General features: G+C 47.3%; 1 protein-coding gene across 1 annotated transcript in view; it reads left to right on the top strand.

Moving 5' to 3' along the window:
• Positions 1 to 21154, top strand: part of DIAPH2 (diaphanous related formin 2) — a gene marked incomplete in the record, with an annotated part of 1463478 nt that overhangs the window by 374461 nt on the left and 1067863 nt on the right. Inside the window, 2 exon segments of the mRNA XM_056540556.1 lie at positions 182 to 300; positions 8028 to 8144. Coding sequence (XP_056396531.1) covers positions 182 to 300; positions 8028 to 8144 — 236 coding nt within the window.

The following is a 21154-nucleotide window of genomic DNA, read 5'->3' as shown; positions in this document are numbered from 1 at the left end:
TCCTTAGAGTCGCACCTTATACGTCTTCACCTTATTTCCAGCATGTTTTATTTTTCCCCCCATGACCCATAAATGGTTTTATCCCATATGTTTATGTTTTTTGTTGTTGTTTTTCCTATATTTCGAGTCTACAGATTTCCTGTGACTTTTGTCTTCAGTCACGATACATTTTATCTTTCAGCATCTAAAGGAAAAGGAAAACGAGGAGCTTGATATCCAGCTCAAAGTATTTGATGAGAATAAAGAAGATGACCTCCTGGAACTCTCGCACCGCCTCAGGGACATCCGCGCTGAGATGGAATATCCTTCACCCCGTGTTTTTACCTTCATGACCTTCTGCTCATTCTCTGCTTAGTGATGGGGTCTCTCTATATAGGAAAGCCGTGCCTTATATTGTACATACAGTGGAGCAAAAAAGTATTTAGTCAGCCCCAATTGTACTCGTTCTCCCCCTTATAAAGATGAGGCTGTAATTTCCATCATAGGTTATAACCTCAACTATGAGACAGAATGGGAAAAAATCCATAAATCACATTGTCTGATTATTAATGAATTTATTTGCAAATTATGGTGGAAAATAAGTATTTGGTCAAGAAGAAAAGTTAATCTCAATACTTTGTTATATCCCCTTTCTTGGTAATGACAGAGGTCACATGTTTTCTGTCTTCACAAAGTCCTCACACACTGTTGCTGGTAGTTTGGCCCATTCCTCCATGCAGATCTCCTCTAGAGCAGTGATGTTTTGGAGCTGTTGCCGGGCAACATAGACTTTCAACTACCTCCAAAGGTTTTCTATGGGGTTGAGATCTAGAGACTGGCTAAGCCAATCCAGAACCTTGAAATGCTTCTTATGAAGCCACTCCTTCGTTGCCCGGGCGGTGTGTTTGGGATCATTGTCATGCTGAAAGACCCAGCCACATTTCGTCTTCAATGCCCTTGCTGATGGAAGGAGGTTTTCACTCAAAATCTCACGATACATGGCCCCATTCTTTCTTTCCTTTACACGGATCAGTCTTCCTGGTCCCTTAGTAGGAAAACAGCCCCAAATCATGATGTTTCCACCACCAGCATTCTTTCTCCTCCAAACACGACAAGTTGAGTTTTTACCAAAAAGGTCTACTTTCATCTGACATTGGTTTCATCTACTTTGGTTTCATGTAATCTATGACATTCTCCCAATCCTCTTCTTTATTCTCAAATGCTCTCTAACAAACTTCAGACGGGCCCGGACATGTACTGGCTTAAGCAGGGGGACACGTCTGGCACTGCATGATTTGAGTCCTTGGCAGTGTAGTGAGTTACTGATGGTAGCCTTTGTTACTTTGGTCCCAGCTCTCTGCAGGTCATTCACTAGGTCCCCCGTGTGGTTCTGGGATTTTTTTCTCACCGTTCTTGTGATCATTTTGACACCACGGGGTGAGATCTTGCGTGGAGCCCCAGATATGGAGGGAGGTTATCAGTGGTCTTGTATGTCTTCCATTTTCTAATAATTGCTCCCACAGTTGATTTCTTCACACCAAGCTGCTTGCCTATTGCAGATTCAGTCTTCCCAGCCTGGTGCAGGTCTACAATTTTGTTTCTGGTGTCCTTCGACAGCTCTTTGGTCTTGGCCATAGTGGAGTTTGGAGTGTGACTGTTTGAGGTTGTGGACAGGTGTCTTTTATACTGATAACAGGATCAAACAGGAGCCATTAATACAGGTAACGAGTGGAGGACAGAGGAGACTCTTAAAGAAGAAGTTACAGGTCTGTGAGAGGCAGAAATCTTACTTGTTTGTAGGTGACCAAATACTTATTTTCCACCATAATTTGCTAATAAATTCTTTAATAATCAGACAATGTGATTTTATGGATTTTTTCTCATTCTGTCTCATAGTTGAGGTTATAACCTATGATGGAAATTACAGCCTCATCTTTATAAGGGGGAGAACTTGTACAATTGGTGGCTGACTAAATACTATTTTGCCCCACTGTATAGAGAGGTCTGATGTTGTCTTCTGGTCCTGACAGATATTATATTGGTCTAGTTACAACTACTATTACACTCATGTAGGTCAAAGAAGACATTTTTTTTTTCCTTCCCCAGTTTAACAACTGTGGAGGAATCAGGGAATTTTCCAGGATACTCCGTTTAAAAAATGTTTTATATTTTTTTTATTAACTGGTGTCAGAAAGTAAAACAGATTTGTAAATTACTTTTATTTAAAAATCATAATCCTTCCAGTACTTATCAGCTGCTTTATGCTTCACAGCAAGTTGTGTTGTTCTCTCCAGTCTATTCACAGTGCTCTCTGCTGACACCTCTGTCCGTGTCAGGAACTGTCTAGAGCAGGAGAGGTTTGCTATGGGGATTTGCTTCTACTCTGGACAGTTCCTGACATGGACATAGGTATCAGCAGAGAGCACTGCGGTCAGACTGGAAAGAACTACACAACTTTCCCTGGAGCATACAGCAGCTGATAAGTACTGGAAGGATTAAGTAATTTACAAATCTGTTTAACTTTCTGCTACCAGTTGATAAAAAAATAAAAAATAAATGTTTTCCACCAGAGTACGCCTGTAATATGGACATAATGGGAGTTATTTATTAATGTGTTTCCAATGTTTTTTGTTTTTTTGTCAGGCTGAATTTAGAAGCTTGTCATGTGTGCACCCAAAAAAACCTTTAAACCAGACTATCACTTGAAAAAAAAAAAAAAGGAATTTAAAAAGGGGCGTGTCTTTCCGGTAAAAGGGGTGTGTACCTGACAAAAAAAGACATGGCCCTGCAAAAGGGGCGTGTCCCGGACATATTTACTAAGGTTTCCACATAAAATGTGGTGGATTTGAGCTCTGGAAAATCCAACAGTTTAGAACTGTTGTAAAAACAAAGAATAAAAAAATGGCAAACACAAGAAAAATTAATAAATGACATAAAAAAAATACCTGTCGGAAAAAAAAAAACACACAGAAAACTATGCTCGCTCCACTCAGTGTGGGACCCCTAGGGATCTGGATGTGGGACCCCTGTCCATCAAACACTGGTGGCCTGTCTGACAGATAGCAAAATCCCCCCAAAACCCCTTTAAGTTCTGGATTTTAATGCTACTCGACATCTCAAGCACTAAATGTGGAGCATGATGGGCTAGCTTCAACTCATAGATTTTATAATAACTAGCCTACTCTGTATCGGGATTGGGTTTGGTAGAATAATTCCTATTTTAGCTTTGACTTCCACATTGCCATCCATACTATGCTACATCAGAGATTTCCCGCTGTTCCCCCAATTTAGTGATAATCTGTTGTTTTCAGGGTTGCATGTAGGCGCAGATCAGAAAACCTGAAAACAAAAACCCAGCGCAGTGAATCATCGTAGAAATGCAATCACCAGCAGATAGACAACCGCGGAGGAAATCAATTTAGATTGTATCCTGTCTATATAAACAGGAAGAGCTGATAAGTATGGATCAAGGTATGCATGGAAATATATCCACAACTTTACATTGTGCAAGCAGCTGAACGTCTCAGTGTGAAACGGGGGATAGGAAGTAAAGCCGCGGTGTTATCCACTTTAACTTAATGAAAGGAGAGCCAAGAGCTATCGAGCTCCACAATGTAGACACCAGCCAGCTAGGTAATCCTGGGAATATATTTAGCATTGATCTCACAATGAGAAGACCTAGAAGACCACATATCACTTATTGGTAATACAAATAGCAAGACGCCATGCCGGAGGATTAGGGGTTTAATTTGCTTGTATTAAAAGTGCTGAATTCTGAGTTAAAAAGTATAAAAGTCTACTGTACAATAAAAAGACACTCAAAATGATCATCTCATATGATGGCCTTAAGAATGTATCCTGGGGGACAACAGTATGGGCCCCAATCCTAAATAAATGAAGAATACCAGATAATCGAAGATCTCAATAGTCACTGATCTCCTGCAAAGTCTACATGGAGTCCAGTCTACATGGAGTCCAGTCTACATGGGGTCCAGTCTACATGGGGTCCAGTCTACATGGGGTCAAGTCTACATGGAGTCAAGTCTATATGGAGTCAAGTCTATATAGAGTCAAGTCTAAATAGAGAGAATTCTATATGGATTCAAGTCTATATGGAATCAAGTCTATATGGAGTCAAGTCTACATGGAGTCAAGTCTGTATGGAGTCAATTCTATATGGAGTCAAGTCTACATGGAGTCCAGTCTACATGGGGTCAAGTCTATATGGAGTCAAGTCTATATGGAGTAAAGTCTATATGGTGTCAAGTCTATATGGAGTCAAGTCTATATGGAGTCCAGTCTATATGGAGTCAAGTCTATATAGAGTGAATTCTATATGGAGTCAAGTCTATAAGGAGTCAAGTCTACATGGAGTCTAGTCTGTATGGAGTCAAGTCTATATGGAGTCAGGGCTATATGGAGTCAGGGCTATATGAAGTCAAGTCTATATAGAGTGAATTCTATATGGAGTCAGGTCTATATGGAGTCAAGTCTACATGGAGTCAAGTCTACATGGAGTCAAGTCTATATGGAGTCAAGTCTATATGGAGTCAAGTCTACATGGAGTCAAGTCTGTATGGAGTCAAGTCTATATGGATTCAAGTCTACATGGAGTCAAGTCTACATGGAGTCAAGTCTTTATGGAGTCTAGGCTATATGGAGTCAGGTCTATATGGAGTCAGGTCTATATGGAGTCAAGTCTACATGGAGTCTAGTCTATATGGAGTCAAGTCTGTATGGAGGCAGGTCTATATTGAGTCAGGTCTATATGGAGTAAAGTCTATATGGAGTCAGGTCTATATGGAGTCAGGTCTATATGGAGTCAGGTCTATATGGAGTCAGGTCTATATGGAATCAGGTCTATATGGAGTCAGCTCTATGTGGAGTCAGGTGTATATGGAGTCAGGTGTATATGGAGTCAGGTCTATAAGGAGTCAGGTGTATATGGAGTCAGGTGTATATGGAGTCAGGTCTATGTGGAGTCAGGTCTATATGGAGTCAGGTCTATGTGGAGTCAAGTCTATATGGAGTCAGGTGTATACGGAGTCAGGTCTATATGGAGTCAGGTCTATATGGAGTCAGGTCTATGTGGAGTCAGGTCTATATGGAGTCAGGTGTATATGGAGTCAGGTGTATATGGAGTCAGGTGTATATGGAGTCAGGTCTATGTGGAGTCAGGTCTATGTGGAGTCAGGTCTATATGGAGTCAGGTCTATATGGAGTCAGGTGTATATGGAGTCAGGTCTATATGGAGTCAGGTGTATATGGAGTCAGGTCTATGTGGAGTCAGGTCTATATGGAGTCAGGTCTATATGGAGTCAGGTGTATATGGAGTCCGTTCTATATGGAGTCAGGTTTATATGGAGTCAGGTCTATGTGGAGTCAGGTTTATATGGAGTCAGGTCTATATGGAGTCAGGTTATATGGAGTCAGGTCTATGTGGAGTCAGGTTATATGGAGTCAGGTCTATGTGGAGTCGTCTTCAGCTGGACTCCATGTTTTCCAATAACCTGATTCTTATGTAGCTGCCATCCAAACCTAAGTTTGGTCCATGAAGGACATTCCCACTGTCTAATATATATATATATATATATATATATATATATATATATATATATATATATATATTGAGTATGACCCACATAATTGGGTTTGGACTAATACTGACCCAAATGTTTACACATTTATTCTCCTAAATTCTATAGTTAACGTTTAGCACAATTCTCTAGGGTCATTTCATCTGCATGACAACCATTTAAGGCTCAATCTGAGCTCCCACATTTTTTGGGTAAGGACTCATCTTTCCTAAACGATTGTCTGTAGAATGTGCAGTATACAGGGGCTGGTTGTCCTGGAGCTGAAGTATACAGGGGCTGGGTGTCCTGGAGCTGAAGTATACAGGGGCTGGGTGTCCTGGAGCTGAAGTATACAGGGGCTGGTTGTCCTGGAGCTGAAGTATACAGGGGCTGGGTGTCCTGGAGCTGAAGTATACAGGGGCCGGGGGTCCTGGAGCTGAAGTTTGATGAGATTTTCTGATTGTTTTGTGCAGTTGATAAAATGGATAAACTGATACATTGTAACAACTTAGACCAATTAAATAGAAGCCGCTCATGTTTCCAGTCTTTGAGCTCAAGCAGAGATCAGAGAAAATAGTGAGGAACTAAAACACAATAAACTGGACAATAAATCGAACACTATTAATAAACAATGTTCAATGGAGATAGAACAGGTGACAATAAGAAACTTTGTAATTTATCTTATTACAGGAAAATGCCTCGTACTGCGCATATCAGACTCCTCTGCTCCGATTGACTAATACAAAACACAGGCTGGAGACTGATTCCATATGCTGCCCATTGATGTCAACAGAGAATAGAGGAGATCCTGCAGTAGATGCAGCAGTAGAGAGGAAATATAGAGCAGTACTGAGCAGTGTCAGCTGTATATCCAGCACTGGGGAGGATAGAACAGAGACTAGAAGCAGCAGTATCTCTACCCATGTCTTGCTCTCTCTCTCCAGCTGTTCCTTCCTCCTCCCCTTTCCATAGACATATATTATGATTATCTGTCTCCTTTCCGTGTATGGATTTTTCTGGTAAGTGTTATACGTAGATTAGGTTACAGATTTATCATGGAGCTCGGTCCTCTACATAGAACATAAATCGGTCACAAATCTACAACATAATGATCAGCTAAACAATTTATCATTTCTTTTCACTCACTGATCTGTTGCCCCCTCAACATTGCTGCCCTAGGCACAGGCCTGTGAGTATCTACTGGTAAATACAGCCCTGAATGGGGTAAAGTAGAGAGTTTCTCATATATGACTGTATTTTAGAAAGTTAAAGGGGTTATACAGGAAAAAACTTTTTTTTATATATATATCAACTGGCTCCAGAAAGTTAAACAGATTTGTAAATTACTTCTATTAAAAAATCTTAATCCTTTCAGTACTTATGAGCTTCTGAAGTTTAGGTTGTTCTTTTCTGTCTAAGTAATCTCTGATGACACGTGTCTCGGGAACCGCCCAGTTTAGAAGAGGTTTGCTATGGGGATTTGCTTCTAAACTGAGCGTTTCCCGAGACATGTGTTATCAGAGAGTACTTAGACAGAAAATAACAACCGTAACTTCAGAAGCTCATAAGTACTGAAATGATTAAGATTTTTTAATAGAAGTAATTTACAAATCTGTTTAACTTTCTGGAACCTGTTGATATATAAAAAAAAAGTTTTTTCCTGGATTACCCCTTTAAAGGGGTACTCTGCCCATAGACATCTTTTCCCCTATCCAAAGGATAGGGGAAAAGATGTCTGAATTCAGGGGCCCGCCACTAGGGAATCCCACAATCTCGTCTGTGGTTCCCAGACATCCGGTGCACTTAGCGTACTTCGCTCTGTGCCGGATGACTGGTGATGCAGGGCGGAGGCTCGTGATGTCACGGTCACGCCCTGCTTGTGACGTTAGAGCCATGTCCCCTCAATGCAAGTCTATGGGAGGGGCCGTGACCGTGATGTCATGAGCCTCCAGCACCCCGTTGCTGCACCCTATGCTCTGAATGAATGCCAGCGGGTAGATTGCGGGGGGGGGGGGGGGGGGGTGTCCCCAGCGGCAAGACCCCCACGATCAGACATCTTATCCCATATCCTTTCGATAGGAGGATAAGATGTCTAGGGGCAGAGTACCCCTTTAAACACTTTAAACCCAACCAGAGGATTCAATGATCTTCAAGGCGAGTGCCGAGATACTTATTGACTTTCCAAAAACTGTAACTTTGTCTTGAAGGACGATTCAGCGTAGAAAGATCTTCTTGTTTATTAACCATTCAATCTCCCAATGAACCAATGTTCCATCTGGAATGAAAACTTTAAGACAATAGATAATGTTTCGGCTCGTACTCCGTATTCTGTCGCCATATAACCGCACAAGACGTTGGTCTTCATGGTTTTTCGCCATTGTTTGATGGGTTTTTCTTCTGCCGGCCGTCCACACTGTACGGGAGATGTATTCACGCTCATTGTCTAAGAACTTTCCTTGACTCGATGTTCACCGACATTAATGAAGTCTACCATCTCCTGTACAATATGCTGAAGGACACCGCGTCCGAGCCCATCCTCCTCTCCATTCTGCAGCATTTCCTCCTCATCCGCAATGACTTCTACATCAGGTGGGTCCCATTGTTTCTTCCCTCTACTGTTCCCTGAATGAAAACGTGAAACAAAGGTATTTTTTCTTATCGCACATGAGTATTATCAAGAGCCACAACGAGCGCAGCTGCAAAATCTACAGTCATGTTAGGGCTCTATGTACCAGTCAAATATTGGGTAAAATTGTATTAAATGTGTAATGTAACATTATATGTATTTTATTTATCACAATATCTGCCTATAGATATTTCACAGACATATATGTATCTAGTAAAGAGCAAGCCAGCAGAATACTGAATGCAGCTCTGGAGTAAAATACAGGATATAAATCGAGATTTTCCTAGCTTGTGACGGAAAATATTAGTTATATGAAGACAGGAGGCGAGTATCTTATGCATTATTCTTTCTTTAATAATGCCCATAGCAGAACTATTCAGTAATCAATTCAAACAGAAAAAACTTCAACTCCCAGCAGTCCTAGGACCACAGAAGCCACTCCTCGTCTGTAGCCACTATATAAGGACTGCCCATACATAGATCCTCCTCTTTCTTGATGCGAACCAGAACCGCACAGAAGATAACTCCACCCAGACATCCGCGACGAACAGCAGCCGTCGGTCATTCAGCCCGGAACAGCAGAAACCCGGAGCAAAGGGAACTTCAGCTTCGTCCCAACGGGGACTATAGAGGAACCAAATAACAGGAACCAAACAGGTCATCCGAACTCAGGAAAACCGCCTCTGCTTTCAATATCCTGCAAAGAGAACAAAGAATCGTAATAGGGTGGGTAGGGAGGGAAGATACTCGCCTCCTGTCTTCATATAACTAATATTTTCCGTCACAAGCTAGGAAAATCTCGATTTATATATCAGACAGGAGGCTCATATCTTATGCAAGTTCAAAGCTAACAACCAGCAATGACAGTAAGAACAATAGCAATCAGAGTATTATAAGACTGACATAGACACGTGGTCCTCCGGCCTGAAGTAGAAATGGCGAAAGGTGGTCTCCGAAGACCAATCGGCCGCCATCAATAAGTCAGAGAGGGAGCCCCCTGATGTGACGATTTTCGTAGCCATAGCACCCCTGGAAGAGTGAGCTCCAAACAGAGACACATCTATACCTGCCATCTCCATGGCAGACCGCACCCAGCGTGCTAGAGTAGCGGAGGAAACTGGATGATGTGGTCTGACATATGAGACCAGGAGCTGAGAGAAATCCGGAGAGTGCAGATCCGCCGTCTGTGATTCGTACGCCTGTAAACAACGAACCACGCAAAGCCGTGGATGCGCGGGAAAAAACGGGTAAAAAACCGAGTGAATACCTGTCTTGGTCCTACGGACCACCGAGAATTTGACTCCCTGAGGCGAAAATTGTCGCCTAGAGATATCCAAAGCTTTCACGTCTGAGACACGTTTGATGGATACCAAACAAAGAAGGACCGACAGTTTATAAGACAACAGTTTCAGGGAAAGGTCGTCATTGTCCACCCATGAGGCAAACATATCGAGCAACCTGGAGACATCCCAGGTCGATTGATACCTAGGCCGAGGGGGACGTTTAAATTTAATACCGCGTAAAAGTCAACAAACCAGCGGGTGTTTGCCAATCGGCAAAGAGTCCACAGGGCAGTGATAAGCCGCAATAGCCGATCGGTACACATTAATGGAGCTATAGGATTTGCCAGACTCAAAAGAATCTGCCAGAAAGTTTACTACTACAGACACAGGTGCATGTACGGGATCAACCTGCCGTTGATCACACCAACGAACCCAGAGTCTCCAGGCTGATCGATATGCCGATCTAGTCCCGGGGGCCCAGGCCAGGGCGAGGAGATCCCTAGCTGATCTTGAAAGGTCTTGATCCGTGTCCGGGATCCCGAAATCAACCACGCTAGGAGAGGCAGGTTGCCCTCCATCACCAGGGGATGGAGACTCCCGGCCGGGTTGGTGAGAAGGTGAGGAACTTGGGGTAACAGTCGGGGATAATCCACGATCATCCCCAAAAGAAGAGGGAACCATGGTTGTGTCGGCCACCAAGGTGTGATCAGCACAACCGTCGCCCTCTGGTTCGTCGTATGCAAGAGGACCCTGGGGATCAACTGGAAAGGAGGAAAGGCATAGTGAGTTCCCCTCGGCCAGAGGAGGCGGAGAGCGTCTACCGCAGACGCTTCTGGATCCGGTCTCCAGCTGAAGAAACGAGGCAGTTGGTGGTTGAGACGAGAAGCGAAAAGGTCCACGCATAACGGGCCCCAAAGATGAAGCAACTGCAGAAAAATTGAACGATCCAGGCGCCAGTCGCTGGAATCGAGAAGGTAGCGAGAATTCCAATCGGCCACCGTGTTGGAGACCCCTGGAATGTACTCTGCTACCGGGATAATGTTGCGAGCTAGGCAAAAGTGCCAAAATTCCTTGGCCAGGTCTGCCAGGATCTTGGATCTGGTACCCCCCAAGCGGTTGACGTACTGAACCGCCGCCACATTGTCCATGCGTAATAACACACAACAGTTGGACGAACGAGGCATGAAGCTCTTGACGGCAAAGAAAGCCGCCAGAAGCTCCAGTGCATTGATATGCAGGTCGACTTCCGAGGCGGACCAAGTCCCTCCTGTGGAAATCTCCCCGCATCGAGCGCCCCAGCCAAGACGGCTCGCGTCCGACTCTATGATGACGTCCGGACGCGGGTTGAAAATGGCCTTGCCATTCCACTCGACCGCATGACGAAGCCACCAATGTAACTCCTCGGTAGCCGCCGGACAGAGGGGTACTTTGTCCGCGTACCTGAGACCCTGGCGCAGATGTAAGATCTTGAGCCTCTGAAGGGCTCGGTAGTGCAGGGGGGCCGGAAAGATGGCCTGGATGGAAGCCGCCAGGAGCCCCACCAGGCGCGCCAGAATCCTTAATGACAAGCATCCTTTGCACAAAACCGCCTTGATTTCTTTGCGGATCAGGGCTAGTTTGGACTTGGGGAGCCGCAGTAGTGCGCGATTGGTGTCCACCAAGAAACCCAGGAACTCCATTTCCTGAGCCGGGACGAGAACCGACTTTTCTCGGTTGACCACGAAGCCTAGAGTATGTAGCAACGATATTGTCCACGACATGTGAAGAGAGGCCTGAGATTTGGATCGGGCCATGATAAGAAGGTCGTCTAAGTAAATGATCAGACGAACCCCCCTGCTCCTCAGAGCCGCCACCACCGGTTTCATCAGTTTGGTGAAGCACCACGGGGCGGATGATAGGCCGAACGGAAGGCACGTAAACTGCCACAATCTGCCCCTCCAAAGAAAACGGAGGAACTGTTGTGACTCCGGGTGTATGGGAACGGTAAGGTAGGCGTCCTTCAAGTCCACCTTCACCAGCCAGTCTCCTGGCAGCAAAAGATCCCGGAGTGAGTGAATTCCCTCCATTTTGAAATGGCGATACATGACATGTTGGTTTAGGTCTCTCAGGTTTATGACCGGGCGGTAGCCGCCCCCTTTCTTCCTCACTAGGAAGAGGTTGCTTATGAACCCTAGGGAAGATGGGTCGGACTCCATGATCGCATGTTTGGACAGGAGATCTCGCACCTCGTTGTCTATGAGGATCGCGTTTTGCTCCGAGAACCGGATAGGGGTTGGAATTACACCCAGAACCGGTAAGGACTGGAGTTCTAGGTGAAACCCCGCCACTGTCTGAAGGACCCACACGTCTGCCGTAATCGCAGACCAGGCTTGGGTAAAATACATCAGTCGCCCCCCCACAGGTATATGAGAAAGTGGTCTGTATGGTACACTCAACGGTAGAAGGACGGGAGCGGGGGTATCCACGTCCGCCACGACTTCTCCAGGGTCGACCACGAGGAGGGAAGAATGGGGATGGTTGGACCACTGGAACAGTGTAGGAAGGAGGAGCCTGGGAATACTGGTATTGGGCCACTGGTCTGCCCTGTGGCCTGTAGGGAGCAGAACGGCCGGCAGATCGGCCTCTACTTCTGCCGGCCCGGGGAAAAATTTTACTGGACCCCGATTTTTTAAGGGAAGTTTGGGCCTTATCTAAGCCGGTAAAAAGGCCGACAAATCTGTTGACGTCCTTCATCAAACTATCTCCGAAAAGCATGCCTGCTGCCGAGGGACCGGGTTCGGTCTCGGCCAAATGGGATAGTTGCGGGTCGAGGCGCATTAGGATTGACCGGCGTCTCTCGACTGAGCAGGTGGTGTTGGCAGTACCTGCCAGGCAAATGGCTCTCTGGGCCCAGCCGCGGAGCTGACGGACGTCCACGGGTTCTTCCGACGCCGCAGCATGCTCGGCTAAATTAAGGATCTTAGTGAGTGGACCCATTAAATCCAGGATACGCTCCTGTATGGTTTCGAAGGAACGTTCTATTCCCTTCTTAGGAAATTTACCCGATTTTAATAAGTATTTCATCAGGATGGGGTCCACCTCCGGGGTAGCCACCACCTTATTGGGGATAAAGGGTCTAGGGCATTCTGCCCTCAGCTTATTACGGCTGGACCTATCCAGGGATTTACGAGCCCAGAGCTCTACATATTGGGCCACGTGGGGAAGTGGAGACCAGTCGCCTGATCTCGGATGGGAGATCGCGTCTAGGTGAAAAAGGGGCTCTCCTGTGGAATCCAGGACAACATTGCCCTGCATGGCAGGGTTGGCGTCGGTGACGAGCGCCGTATCCCCAGCATCCTGTTCAATATTGGGGTCTGACTCGTAGTCCTCAGACTCATTAGATGAACCCGAAGAGTCCTCAGTAGAGGAGTCTACATAGGAGTCGGGTTTAGTGCGCTTAGCGGACTTACGCCTCTTGCCATGTAACTCCCCGAGGCCCAGGGGTCGAGCGGAGTCAGAGGGATGCTGGGGTTGACAGACCGGGGTAGGGGCTGTCTGGAGCATGTTATTGTCTTCCCCTGCCGGGGAGTCAGAGATGTGCTTCCTTTTATGGGAAGCCTTGCCCTTTTTTACATGTGGATCTCCGCCATGAAGGGGAGCCGAGATATTGGAAACCTGTTGTTGCAGGCCAGAGGGCATTATGGATGAGGCCAGGGCCGCTTGGACTGACTTATTAATTAAGTCCTGGATCTGGGTGGCAGTCATAAATTGTGCTGCATCCAGGGAAGGACCCTCCCCTCTGAGGGGGACAGATGAGGGTTCTTCAGCCATACTAACTTTAGGATAGGGATAAAGAATTTCACTGGAAAGTGGATAAAATAACTGACCCAGGCACAACTAAGAATCTAATAAAGCGGAATAAATTCCGTTAGAGCTGGTAAAAAACCTACTGGGTAAAAAACCTACTGATAGAAAACGGGCTCCGACCTCCACACCGCTAGCGTAGCACTGGCGCTGTGGTGTGAGGTAAGCCCGGAGTATATGAGCCCAGGGGACGAAGTCTCGCGAGACTACGTCCCTCTGGGTCCTGATTGGAGGTCGCAGGAGCGCCTCTCAACCACACTGCACGCCGAACGCCGCCCCTTCCCGAGCGCAGGCCACAAAGAGGAGCGGACCAACCAGGGGAAAGGCTCCGCCCCAGCCCGCGCGCGCGAACTCGGACGGAGAAGAAGGTTCAAGTAAAATGGCGCAGGGAAGGGAGGGGGAGGGGAAGGTAGATACGGAGATGCGGAGATGCGGACGAAGCGGCGATAGGGGAGAGGAAATCGGCACCGGAAGATTTCCGGCTCTCACAGCAGAGAATACAGGGGAAAAGGGAAAAGAAAAAATTCTTGCACTGTGAGTACTAATCACCTAAGGGATAGTACCACACAGGTCTCAAAGGTAATATACAGTAATAAAAATCGCTATATAAGTGAACAGTAAATCAAACACATAGAGTATACTTATCTTAGGTCTGCTATGAGCAGAAAGAAAGAGGAGGATCTATGTATGGGCAGTCCTTATATAGTGGCTACAGACGAGGAGTGGCTTCTGTGGTCCTAGGACTGCTGGGAGTTGAAGTTTTTTCTGTTTGAATTGATTACTGAATAGTTCTGCTATGGGCATTATTAAAGAAAGAATAATGCATAAGATATGAGCCTCCTGTCTGATATATAACTCAGGATCAGTACAGGATAAGTAATGTAATGTATGTACACAGTGACCTCACCAGCAGAATAGTGAGTACAGCTCTGGAGTATAATGCAGGATATAACTCAGGATCAGTACAGGATAAGTAATGTAATGTATGTACACAGTGACCTCGCCAGCAGAATAGTGAGTACAGCTCTGGAGTATAATACAGGATATAACTCGGGATCAGTACAGGATAAGTAATGTAATGTATGTACACAGTGACCTCACCAGCAGAATAGTGAGTACAGCTCTGGAGTATAATACAGGATATAACTCAGGATTAGCACAGGATAAGTAATGTAATGTATGTACACAGTGACCTCACCAGCAGAATAGTGAGTACAGCTCTGGAGTATAATACAGGATATAACTCGGGATCAGTACAGGATAAGTAATGTAATGTATGTACACAGTGACCTCACCAGCAGAATAGTGAGTACAGCTCTGGAGTATAATACAGGATATAAATCGAGATTTTCCTAGCTTGTGACGGAAAATATTAGTTATATGAAGACAGGAGGCGAGTATCTTATGCATTATTCTTTCTTTAATAATGCCCATAGCAGAACACTTTGGTAATCAATTTAATAAAAGAAAAAACTTCAAACTACAACTCCCAGCAGTCCTAGGGCCACAGTAGTCACTCCTCCTCCGTAGCCCCTATATAAGGACTGCCCCCATATAGGTCTTCCTCTTTCTTCATGCGAATCAGAACCGCACAAAAACGACTCTACCCGGACATCCACAGTTGCCCGCAAACACTCGGTCCTTCGACCTCAGGCAGCAGAAGCCTAGATGGCAGGGAAGATCCAACTTCGTCCCAACGGAGACTGTAGAGAACCCAAACAGCCGGAAACCGACAGGTCAACCAAACTCAGGAACACCGCCTCTGCGTTCAATATCCTGTAAAGAGAACAAAAGTCGTAATAGGGTGGGTAGGGAGGGAAGATACTCGCCTCCTGTCTTCATATAACTAATATTTTCCGTCACAAGCTAGGAAAATCTCGATTTATATATCAGACAGGAGGCTCATATCTTATGCAAGTTCAAAGCTAACAACTAGCTATGACAGAAAAACAATAAACAGCCAGAGCATTATAAGACCGACATAGACACGTGATCCTCCGGCCTGAAGTAGAAATGACGGAAGGTGGTCTCTGAAGACCAATCAGCCGCCATCAATAAGTCGGAGAGGGAGCCCCCTGCTGTGACTATCTTCGTAGCCATAGCACCCCTGGACGAGTGAGCTCCGAACAGAGATACATCAATACCCGCCATGTCCATGGCGGAACGTACCCAACGCGCTAGAGTAGCGGAGGCAACTGGACGATGGGGTCTGACATAAGAGACGAGGAGCTGAGGGGAATCCGGAGAGCGCAGATCTGCCGTCTGCGATTCGTACGCCTGTAGGCAACGAACAACGCAAAGCTTCGGATGCGCAGGAAAAAACGGATAAAAAACCGAATGAATACCCGTCTTGGTCCTACGGACCACCGAGAATTTCACTCCCTGAGGCGAAAATTGTCGCCTAGAGACGTCCAAAGCCTTCACGTCGGAGACACGTTTGATGGACACCAAACAAAGAAGGACCGTCAACTTATATGACAACAGTTTCAGGGAAAGATCGTCATTGTCCGTCCACGAAGCAAACATATCAAGCAACCTGGAGACATCCCAGGTCGAATGATACCTAGGCCTAGGGGGACGTTGAAATTTTATGCCGCGCAAAAGTCTACAAACCAGCGGGTGCTTGCCAATCGGTAGGGAGTCCACTGGGCAATGGTAGGCCGCAATAGCCGATCGGTATACGTTAATGGAACTATAGGACTTGCCAGATTCAAAAGAATCTGCCAGGTAGTTCACCACTACAGACACAGGTGCATGTACGGGATCAACTTGCCGTTGATCACACCAACGAACCCAGAGCCTCCAGGCTGATCGATAAGCCGATCTAGTCCCGGGGGCCCAGGCCAGGGCGAGGAGATCCCTAGCTGATCTTGAAAGCTCCTGATCCGCGTCTGAGACCCCGAAACCAACCACGCTAGGAGAGGCAGTTTGTCCTCCATCACCAGAGGATGGAGATCCCCGGTCGGGTTGGCGAGAAGGTGTGGAATGTGGGGTAGCACTCTGGGATAATCCACGGCCATCCCCAGAAGGAGAGGGAACCATGGTTGCGTCGGCCACCAAGGAGTGATCAGCACAACCGTCGCTCTCTGGTTCGTCGCATGCAGGAGAACCCGGGGGATCAACTGGAAGGGAGGAAAAGCATAATGCGTTCCCGTCGGCCAGGCGAGGCGGAGAGCGTCTACCGCAGATGCCTCTGGGTCCGGTCTCCAGCTGAAAAAATGGGGCAGCTGGCGGTTGAGGCGGGACGCGAAAAGGTCCACGTGTAACGGACCCCACAGTCGCCGCAATTGCAGGAAGACGGAGCGATCCAGCCGCCAATCGCTGGAATCGAGGAGATAACGAGAATTCCAATCGGCCACCGTATTGGAGACCCCTGGAATGTACTCCGCTACCGGGATAATGTTGCGGGCCAGGCAAAAATGCCAGAAGTCTTTGGCAAGGTCCGCCAGGATCTTGGACCTGGTACCCCCCAAGGGGTTGACGTATTGGACCGCCGCCACGTTGTCCATGCGTAGTAACACACAACAATTGGACGAACGAGGCATGAAACTCTTGACTGCAAAATATGCTGCCAGAAGCTCCAATGCATTGATATGCAGGTCGATCTCCTTGGCGGACCAAGTCCCTCCTGTGGAAATCTCCCCGCATCGAGCGCCCCAGCCAAGTCGGCTCGCGTCCGACTCTATGATGACGTCTGGGTATGGGTGGAAGATGGCTTTGCCGTTCCACTCGACGGCATGTCGAAGCCACCAATGTAACTCTTCGATAGCAGCCGGACAAAGGGGTACCTTGTCCGCATATCTGAGGCCCTGGCGTAGATGCAAGATCTTGAGCCTCTGAAGGGCTCGGTAGTGCAACGGGGCCGGAAAGATGGCTTGTATGGAAGCCACCAGGAGACCCACCAGGCGCGCCAGAATCCGTAATGATAAGCAACCTTTGCGCAAAACCGCCCTGATTTCTTTGTGGATCAGGGCTAGTTTGGACTTGGGGAGTCGCAGCAGTGCGCGATTGGTGTCCACCAAGAAACCCAGGAATTCCATCTCTTGACCTGGAATCAGGACCGACTTTTCTCGGTTGATTATGAAGCTCAGAGAATGTAGTAGTGATATCGCCCACGACATGTGAAGGGAGGCCTGAGTTTTGGAACGGGCCATGATGAGAAGGTCGTCTAAGTAAATGATCAGACGAACCCCCCTGCTCCTCAGAGCCGCTACCACCGGTTTCATCAGTTTGGTGAAACACCACGGGGCGGACGATAGGCCGAACGGGAGGCAGGTAAATTGCCACATGCGGCCCTTCCAAAGGAATCGGAGGAACTGTTGTGACTCTGGGTGTATGGGGACGGTGAGGTAGGCGTCCTTTAAGTCCACCTTCACCAGCCAGTCTCCTGGCATCAGGAGGTCCCGGAGGGAATGAATTCCCTCCATCTTGAAATGGCGATACGTGACATGTTGGTTTAGGTCTCGTAGATTTATGACCGTACGATAGCCGCCCCCTTTTTTCTTCACGAGGAAGAGGTTGCTTACGAACCCTAGGGAGGATGGGTTGGATTCCACGATCGCATGTTTGAACAGGAGATCCCGTACCTCGTTGTCTATGAGGGCAACGTTTTGGTCGGAAAAGTGAATAGGAGGTGGGATGACACCCAGCATCGGCAAGGATTGGAATTCTATGTGAAATCCCCCCACTGTCTGAAGAATCCATACGTCTGCTGTAATCGCAGACCAGGCGTGGGTAAAATACATCAGTCGACCCCCCACAGGTATGTGAGACTGAGGAATGGAAGGTACACTCACCGGTAGGAGGGCGAGAACGGGGGTATCCACGTCCGCCACGACCTCTCCAGGGTCGGCCTCGAGGAGGGAAGAATGGTGATGGTTGAACCACGGGTACTGTGTATGAAGGGGGAGTCTGTGGATATTGGTATTGGGCGAAGGCTCTGCCCTGTGGCCTATAGGGAGCAGAACGGCCGGCAGATCGGCCTCTACTTCTGCCGGCCCGGGGAAAAATTCTACTAGACCCCGATTTCTTCAAGGAATTTTGGGCCTTATCTAAGCCCGTAAAGAGGCCAACGAATCTATTGACGTCTTTCATTAGACTGTCCCCAAAAAGCATGCCTGCTGCCGAAGGACCCGGTTCGGTCTCGGCCAGATGGGACAGTTGAGGGTCGAGGCGCATAAGGATCGACCGGCGCCTCTCAACAGAGCAGGTGGTATTAGCAGTACCTGCCAGGCAAATGGCTCTCTGAGCCCACCCACGGAGCTGACGGACGTCCACAGGCTCATCCGTCGCTGCAGCGTGCTCCGCTAAGTTAAGGATTTTAGTGAGGGGGCCCATTAAATCAAGGATACGCTCCTGTATAGTTTTGAAGGAGCGCTCTATTCCTTTCTTAGTGAATTTTCCTGATATCAATAGATACTTCATCAGGATAGGATCCACCTCAGGGGTGACCACCACATTATTGGGGATAAAAGGTCTAGGGCATTCGGCCCTCAGCTTATTACGGCTGGACCTATCCAGAGATTTGCGTGCCCAAAGTTCCACATATTGGGCCACATGGGGGAGTGGTGACCAGTCGCCCGATCTCGGGTGGGAGATCGCGTCTGGGTGGAACAGGGGCTCTCCTAGGGCATCTAGGATAACATTGCCCTGCGTGGCAGGGTTGGCGTCGGTGTCGAGCGCCGTATCCCCAGCATCCTCTTCAATATTAGGATTGGACTCATAGTCCTCAGACTCATTGGAAGAACCCGAAGAATCCTCAGTAGAGGAGTCTACATAGGAGTCGGGTTTTGCCCGCCTAGCGGACTTATGCCTCTTGCCATGTAACTCCCCGAGGCCCAGGGGTCGAGCGGAGTCTGAAGCATGCTGGGGTTGACAGACCGGGGTAGGAACTGTCTGGAGCATGTTATTATTATCTTCCCCTGCCGAGGAGTCGGAGGTGTGCTTCCTTTTATGGGAAGCTTTGCCCTTTTTTATCTGCGGTTCTCCACCGTGAAGTGAAGGGACTGGGGCATGGGAACCCTGTTGATGCGGGCCAGAGGACAACATGGAGGAGGCCAGGGCTGCTTGGACCGATCTGTTAATTAGGTCCTGAATCTGGGTGGCGGACATAAATTGTGCCGAATCCAGAGAGAGGGGTTCACCTCTGAGAGGGGCAGGTGAAGGTTCCTCAGCCATAATAACGGTAGTGGTAAAAAGGAACTTGGGTAGTGAACTAAGGGGTTAATTTATGCCTAATGTACACAGAAGCTAACTAGGCGGAATAAATTCCGATCCACAGACAAACAATGTGTGGGGGCACTACACTACCTACTCAAACACAGTACCGGGTTCCGATCCTCCACACCGCAGGCGAAGCACTGTCTTTGCGGTGGGAGGGGAGCCCGGAGTCTTAGCACCCAGGGGACGAAGTCTCGCGAGACGACGTCCCTCTGAGTCCTGATTGGAGGTCGCAGAGCGTCTCTCCACAAGCGCAGAGACGCCGCCCCCTTACTGAGCGCAGGCCGCAGTGAAAGCGGCCAGCCAGGGAGAAGAAGCTCCGCCCCCAGCCCGCGCGCGCGAACTCGGAGAAGAGGAGAAAGCGCAAGAAATGGCGAAGGGGGGGGGGGGGGGAGGGGAAGGTGGCGATACTAGCGCAGGGGTAATAGGAAGACGCCGAAGCGGCGACAGAGTGAGAAAAAAAGCCCAGAATCGGGAATTACCGGCGCTGGGTAGAAGTATAGAGGAGAAAAGAAGTGAGATAAAGGTATTACTATATATCACCTATAGAATAATATCACTTATAGAATAATATCACAGAGATACAGAAAGTATAAATCACTGAATATAGAGTACACTTATCTTGGGTCTGCTATGAGCAGAAAGAAAGAGGGGGCAGTCCTTATATAGGGGCTACGGAGGAGGAGTGACTACTGTGGCCCTAGGACTGCTGGGAGTTGTAGTTTGAAGTTTTTTCTTTTATTAAATTGATTACCAAAGTGTTCTGCTATGGGCATTATTAAAGAAAGAATAATGCATAAGATATGAGCCTCCTGTCTGATATATAACTCAGGATCAGTACAGGATAAGTAATGTAATGTATGTACACAGTGACCTCACCAGCAGAATAGTGAGTACAGCTCTGGGTTATAATACAGGATATAACTCAGGATCAGTACAGGATAAGTAATGTAATGTATGTACACAGTGACCTCACCAGCAGAATAGTGAGTACAGCTCTGGAGTATAATACAGGATATAACTCAGGATCAGTACAGGATAAGTAATGTAATGTATGTACACAGTGACCTCACCAGCAGAATAGTGAGTACAGCTCTGGAGTATAATACAGGATATAAATCGAGATTTTCCTAGCTTGTGACGGAAAATATTAGTTATATGAAGACAGGAGGCGAGTATCTTATGCATTATTCTTTCTTTAATAATGCCCATAGCAGAACAAAATTCAATAAACAATCAGTGTAAAGAAAAAACTACAACTCCCAGCAGTCCCGGGACCACAGCAGCCACTCCTCGTCTGTAGCCTCTATATAAGGACTGCCCACATATAGATCCTCCTCTTTCTTCACGCGAATCAGAGCCGCACAGGAAACCGAAACGCCAGCCAGACGTCCACACCGCTCCTTAAATCTTCGGCCAGCTGGCCCGGAACTCAGGAAACGAGGCCAATCGACGGCCTAACTTCGTCCCAACGGGGACTGTAGAGAACTCCAGCAGTGCTTAACCAACAGGTTATCCGCAGACAGGAAACCAGTCAATGCCTTCAGTACCCTGAAAAGACAATAAAAATCATAACAGGGTGGGTAGGGAGGGAAGATACTCGCCTCCTGTCTTCATATAACTAATAT

The sequence above is a fragment of the Hyla sarda genome, chromosome 9, assembly GCF_029499605.1.
Source record: "Hyla sarda isolate aHylSar1 chromosome 9, aHylSar1.hap1, whole genome shotgun sequence".
NCBI classification, from domain to species: domain Eukaryota; kingdom Metazoa; phylum Chordata; class Amphibia; order Anura; family Hylidae; genus Hyla; species Hyla sarda.
Note: the sequence above shows the minus strand (reverse complement) of the source record. Positions and strands in the feature narration are given on the sequence as shown.